We start from the raw sequence: 6,674 nt of genomic DNA, 5'->3' as shown, positions 1-6,674 counted from the left end.
ATTTAAATTGATTTTATAAATTACCAAGAAGAAACACTCTCTAGTCCTGGCAACTATCGCCCAAGCACTACCCTGTAGCATAAATTATAGGACACTCTCAAATAAAATTACACATACTAATAAATCCCACTAAACACACAAAATGTTTTAAAACCAAAAACATAGACTTTCAAAAAATTCCCTTTAACCCTCAACCTTCACTTACCATGTTATTAAAACTACAATTACATGTTTTACAAACCTATTACAACCTGAAATGAATAAGAGCAAGATGGTTGAATTCCTTAGAGTTAAATTGACACTGCAAAATCCAATTTGCATAGTCAATGAAAAATGGCGAGACATTTTGAAGAATTTAACTCCAAGTATAAAAAAAAAATTCAATTTAATATGAGAGCAACCAGATGATCCGAAAATGGCGAAGGACATCGTGAGTACAAATAAACTCTATAAATACTCTAAACACATTTACAAATATCACGTTGCAACGTCAGATGCAACCTCACGTGAATTATGATAGCGGTTAGTCATTTGTTAATGCACAATAGTTAGCGATAATTATTGTGAATTATGATTATCAAGCTACCAAGGAGTCAAAATACAACTCCAAAATTAAAAAAAAAAAAAAAAACAGTACAACCACATTACTAAAGTAAAAAAATGTGAAAATTTAAAAATTAACTTCAATGATCACACAAGCCTACTTTGTAACATATTAAAAGAATTTAATGACTGCAATAGAGCCATACAATTTCAACACGAATACAACAGTACATCAATGACCGAAATATAAAGCTAATCATTAACTGTGTAGTGGCCAGCGACTACACAATTCATTTGCGTCATGACCGTATAGTTCCCATTCGATATACGTTATAGCTGTCCAAAAAAGGGCGGGTTGAGCACGCAATAACTACAGATCATCTTCTTCACTTGTTATACATTTGGGGTTACTAACTCTTGTGCCATCAACAATAGAAGCCATAAGACTCTCAGAGACCATATTAAGTGGGTGCGTACTAAGCCAATTAACAATATCCACACGCATGTCAGAGAGTTGCTCCTGTTTTGGGAGGGGGGCATAAAAAATAGTAACCACTGTCAATGAAAATTAACTACTCTTTTTCTACGACACCACAAAGGCTTTAAAATTTTTCAAATATCTTACAATTGTGAAAGCAGGCACTGTTAATCCGGCCCATTCCTCTTTAACTTCATTGTCCCAGTGTCTTAAACAATAGACAACATATAACCCACAAGAAAATCTACACAAAATTTCCTAACATTAATATATAAAACGTTTTACAAGGTTAATTAACCAATTAGCATATTTAAACTCACATATCAGGCTGGCTAACCATCTTTACAACTTCGACTTCCAAATCAATCAATTGACTGCTTGCCTCCCCTTTCAATTTCTTCAACAACAAAATAAATTTATCCCTCTACCAAAATCAAATAACCAATGTCAGAAAATATAACCAACATTTATCTACTATTCAATGCAAAAGTTCAAAGCCATACCATGACTTGAATAATTGTGGGTTCCTGATTTGTTCGCCCTCCGCGACATTCATCTTTTGATTTATTTCCTTGTGTAATCTCACCACTCGCACAAGGGGAATTTAAGACATTCAATGAGTCCAACACAAACATTTTACCTCTCTTGGGCTCCAACACATAGCATGACCAATGATTATTTACATTTAAAGGCGCAAAAATCAATTCACACTCTGCGATATTGTATCCCACATGTCTAGGTAATAGGTTCTCCAAATTGGACTCCAACTACAAGAATTATGAAAAACAAACAATGAGATAAACAAAACTGGGATGAAACACACATTCTACAATCAAATTATTTTCTCGACACCCCACACGTGCAATCAAGAAAGAGTAACATTTAGATCATTTCTTACCAAGAAATTAGGGTCCACAATATGTCTTTTGATATAATTGTGTTTTACCTTTTGCTCTTCCATTAACAGTCGCCCCACTAAAGTTATCACCTACAAAAAAGCACACAGGATTAATTGCATGATTGATTTGTTATTTGAAGGTGAAGCAAATAAGCATAATACATGCACATACTGTGCCATTTACACATCTTCTCGGTCCAAGACTTTGGGCTTCACTCCTTGTCAAGTAATAACCATCAACCTCAACAATAGTCCTACAACCCAGTCAAAAGAAGATATATTTGGTTACTTCTTAACTATACCTTTTCAATTAACAAACTTACTCATCTTTACGCTTCCCCATTTTCCTAGTTGTGCAATACTCAAAAACCTCCTTCCTTGATGGCTGCATCAAATGTACACGCTGTCTCTTCCTCCCTTCCTTGTCTCCTGTGAACTTGTCCAATGATAATTTCATTGCTACCTCCAAATCTGTGTGCAAATGAGCTGGCCCTTTCGATTGACATTTGAGACGTGGTATATCACTCTTTTTACTACACATCAATAAGAAAAGGACATAAAAAAGATACAATGGTTAGATATGCAGGATGAAATTCATCAAATTACCTAGTTGCATTATGTATCTCTGCTGGTGTTCTCTTCCATCGATGGACAATGCCTGCTGGATATGCCACCACACCACTAAGCTGACCTCTCCTATGACCACACCTCACAGATCGCCCTATCATCCTTGCTGGCAAAGCCAACACCACCGATCGCACTGCTGCCTTCTGTACAAATTGTTTAGACCCCTCAGCAAACACAGATTTGGCTGACTTGTACTCACTCCTCTTTTGACCACTTCTGCACACGGCTCTCACTGGTGTCACATCTTTTAAATTTCCACGTGCATTTTTATTTTTCCGTGCATTTCCTGTTTTCTTTTCTCCCCTTACATTATGTGAATGCTGCACTAACATTTTTCCTCTCCTCTCTACATCTTCTGATTCAAACCCACAATACCTCTTTCTCTTCTCTTTCTTCTTGTTATCAACCTCTTCTTTGACTCGGTGTCTTGAGTAACGTCTTCTCCCATGTCCTTCCCCTGCCACCTTCCTCCCACCATCTTCTTGGTTTCCTTCACCACAATCAAAATCCACTAATTGCTGTGTAAACTGCTGTACAAATTCAATCAACGTTCCATATAACTTCCGAACAGCCTACATGAATACACAAAACAACAACACAATGTGCCATTTCAATAACACAGTATTTCACTATTTTTCTTCATCACATAAACCTTCAAACACTCACTGGATCACGAAACAGTGAGAGTGGTCGCAACTTCACAGAACATATACTGGAACAATTTCCCCGCATTTGTTCTTATCCATGTTTAAAAAGAAAACAAATAATAATTAGAAAGCATCTCCCGAACATTAATATGTTCAGGAACACTAATCATATTCATAGCATTATTCACTCGATGGACACTATAATGTAAATGAATCCGTAACATCAGTAACAGAACAAACTATTTTTAATTTTTGCCAACCAACACTGAACTAACTATGCCAGAAAAAGAGGGGAACAAACCTCAGGAAAAAATATCAACTCTTAAATACAATCATATAATCATCATCTTGAAAGTTAGTTCTTCTTACACAATATTAGTTCTGCTCTCTACATTCCTATTTTTCCATCTTGTTCCCTCTGTTTCTTTTCCCTTCAGAATACTAACTATACATCAAAGGCAACCCAGCTACTAATCCATGAATACCCGTCAACGAATACGAGCAGAAACCTCAACATACCGTTCTTCTCTAAAACGCACGACTGAAAATAAAAACAATAGTCCAACTTTCTATATAGAAATAAAATAAAGACCTATTCCAATAATACATGACTATGCAAATCCACATAAACCAAAAAAAAAAAAAATGTCACAGATAGACAAGGCAAGTCTCCAACCTGAAACTAACAATGAAAAAATTATCTCACTATTTGCAAATAGTTGGCTCCCCTATCACAATAGATCACAAGCCAATAGATGCAACCTAAGTCATTGAAAGTTGGTTGACAAGCACAACGAAAAAAAAGACATGAACAGCATATATATTAGTTCACAACAATCAGGGAACGCTGAATGTACCAGAACATTGAGAAAAAGACAACAGCAATTGATTAAATTCACCAAAAATCAATGAAAGGTGCCACACTTAGCCTCAGCTTGAGGTCAGGCCTCTGATCTACTAAACCGGTCTCTAAAGCTCCTACATTCGTGATCTTCTTCTAAATCTCTCTCCACTGCTTTTATGTAGTACATCACCGAACAATCTTTGAGCTCGAGTAGGGAGTGATGGAGAATGTAGCAGACCAAACACGGTGACGGCCGGTTTAGCGAAAACAAAGAAGATGCCGTGAGGCCGTGAGGGAGCCACACTCAGCCTCAGCTCGAGGTCAGGCCTCTGATCCACTAAACCCCTCTCTAACGCTACCACCTTCGTGATCTTCTAAATCTCTCTCTGCAGCTTTTATATAGTGCATCACCGAACGAACTTTGAGCTCGAGTATAGAGTGAGGGAGAATGGGGCAGACAGAATGCGGCGACGGCCGAGGAAGGGAAAACAAAGAAGATGTGGCGAGGCCGTGAGGGAGTCACACACAAAGAGAAGGTCGATTGGAGAAGGATTGCAGACAGAGAGAGGTCGCGACAATGACGAGGGTGAGTCTTCGAGTACAGTGACACTGAGTGCAGAAGGGTGAGAGGGCCATGATTATGAATAAGAGAGACAGAATGACCTGGAATGAGAGAAAGAAGACGGCATTTTACAGAAATAACAACAGTAAACACAGAAATGATGGGTCCCACATACAAAGGGCATTTACGGTAAACTACTGCTGATGACCCAAGGCAAGCAGGGGCATTAGAGGGAAAGAACTGTAGATGAAAAGTACACAGGAAAGAAGTACACAGGTTTTAGAAGATATAAGATAATAAAGTGGTATACTTCACATAAAACTTACTTCCAAATCAATCTTTTAATGATCATGCTTGGTCTTAAAATTTTTAATATTTAAATAATATCATCGTCACTTCCTCAAACGTACTATACCATCCAAATCTTTAATCTAAACAATTTAGAGAAACAATTAAAAAAAAACATTTACTTTTATCTTTCTCAACATTACAATAAGCATCTCAAGGTTATACCAAAAATGAATATATAAGTAGTAATTTGATTCTTAGATTACCAACTCAAACATCTTTCCCAAAAACCTCTAATTTCTACTTTAACTTCCATTGGAAAGCATGAATGCCTTCCATAATTGTTTAATCAATGTTAATGACATACGTATCAACACCTTTTACGCATAATGTTTACATCATAAAACAAGTTTTTTTCCTCTTCAATTCTTTTTTTCAAGGTTGTTCTGTATCCATATTAAAACCAATCAAACTTCCCAACTTCTATTAAAGAAGATTGTATTCTAACAATTATCTTATCAACAACAATATAATCATCACACACACCCTACCCTCATATGCCAAATTCTCCTTAGGCATTTTATTGAACACCTACAAAGCACTTATCCTTAAACTAATCTCAAGCTTCTCCCTCGTCAAATCCATTTCCAAAAATTTCCCAACATCAATATCAATATTTGTATTAAATCAAGCAACCCAAATTCCATTCCTTCAATGAAACCTCTTTCTTCTTTGTTTTTCTTTTAAGCTTAGAAGAAACACCTCTTCCACGGTCATCTTCATTGACAATGACTCAAAACAAATATAACAAGATTATCTAATGAGAATATCCTCTTAGGCTTTAAATTCCAGCTTTCCCAAATCCCTATTTCTAATCCCACGCATAGCAGGTAACGTAGAAAGAATTGAAATTCTTGCCACTTAAAACCCATTGCACATACAGAGTCAATGAAGAGAAGTCTTGGAAACTCTTGCCTTAAATCAGTGACAGTAGAAACGAGAAGAAGGAAAGAGAGATGCTGGCTGCATAAAAAGGAAGAGGAAAAAGATCCTCATGCGTCCACAATCACCACACGGACAGAGCTCGAAGAACAACATGAAGTAGGGGAGAGGGAAAAATCACAATCACACTTGTTCACAATTACCCCCTAGCAGTGGTTGACGACACTTGTTCACAACCACACCGGCAACATTGAAGACAGCGGAGAAAGGAAGGAGAAGAAGACAGAGATGATGGAAAAGGAATGAGTTGTGAGCATGGCGCAATAGTGACAGCAACAGCTACTGCAAACTGAGAAGGAAAGGGCGAAAGATGGAGAAAACTGATGACAGTAACAGCAACATCAAACGCACGAACAGAGAAGGAGGCGAGGATTTCTAGCATACTTACGTCTCTGGCGATGACAGCAGAAGGAAGAGGGTGGCGAACTGAGATCGCAGGGCAGAGCATTTGGGATTTCTCACGAGTAAAGTGTTGGGTCAGTGAAGAGGAAAAAAGAAGAAGGGAAAAATATCTGATGGTAGGGGCAATATGGTAATTTCACAAGGATGAAAAATAATCCAAAAAAAAAAGACCTCCTTCTTTAAATTCGAACCTCAGACCAGTGCGATGAAATCTTGGCTCAATTACCACTAAACTGACCTTTGCACTTAACAAATCAGTGCCAATATATATTATACTATTAAAATGCATTGCAATTTATTTTTTTTTCGGTCAATACACCAAGAGACTTTACTTAAACCAATATCACATCACACATTATGTTATCACGTCATGTCAGCCATCA

General features: G+C 37.1%; 1 protein-coding gene across 8 annotated transcripts; it reads right to left on the bottom strand.

The window, feature by feature from the left end:
• Positions 1–701: 701 nt before the first annotated feature.
• On the bottom strand, positions 702–6,353 carry LOC129316002 (uncharacterized). 8 transcript variants are annotated; one of them, XM_054960219.1, is made up of 10 exons: positions 6,278–6,352; positions 3,213–3,283; positions 2,526–3,118; positions 2,243–2,452; positions 2,092–2,173; positions 1,920–2,009; positions 1,525–1,788; positions 1,342–1,445; positions 1,169–1,265; positions 702–1,063 (listed from the first exon to the last, which is right to left on the bottom strand). In XM_054960219.1, exons 2-10 carry the CDS (start codon positions 3,276–3,278, stop codon positions 914–916), a joined length of 1,656 nt encoding a protein of 551 aa, XP_054816194.1. In that variant the 5' UTR covers positions 3,279–3,283; positions 6,278–6,352; the 3' UTR covers positions 702–913. The 8 variants fall into 8 exon arrangements, with proteins under 8 accessions (XP_054816194.1, XP_054816196.1, XP_054816191.1 ...); XM_054960221.1 differs by lacking the exon at positions 6,278–6,352 and adding an exon at positions 4,051–4,782 and having other exon boundaries at positions 1,968–2,009; XM_054960216.1 differs by lacking the exon at positions 6,278–6,352 and adding an exon at positions 4,051–4,777.
• Between the last annotated feature and the right edge of the window lie 321 nt (positions 6,354–6,674).

Source organism: Prosopis cineraria, unplaced genomic scaffold (genome assembly GCF_029017545.1).
Source record: "Prosopis cineraria cultivar Desert tree isolate PC_DT_omini unplaced genomic scaffold, ASM2901754v1 PC7, whole genome shotgun sequence".
Classification (NCBI taxonomy): domain Eukaryota; kingdom Viridiplantae; phylum Streptophyta; class Magnoliopsida; order Fabales; family Fabaceae; genus Prosopis; species Prosopis cineraria.
The sequence above is the reverse complement of the archived record's forward strand: the minus strand, read 5'-3'. Positions and strand labels throughout refer to the sequence as shown.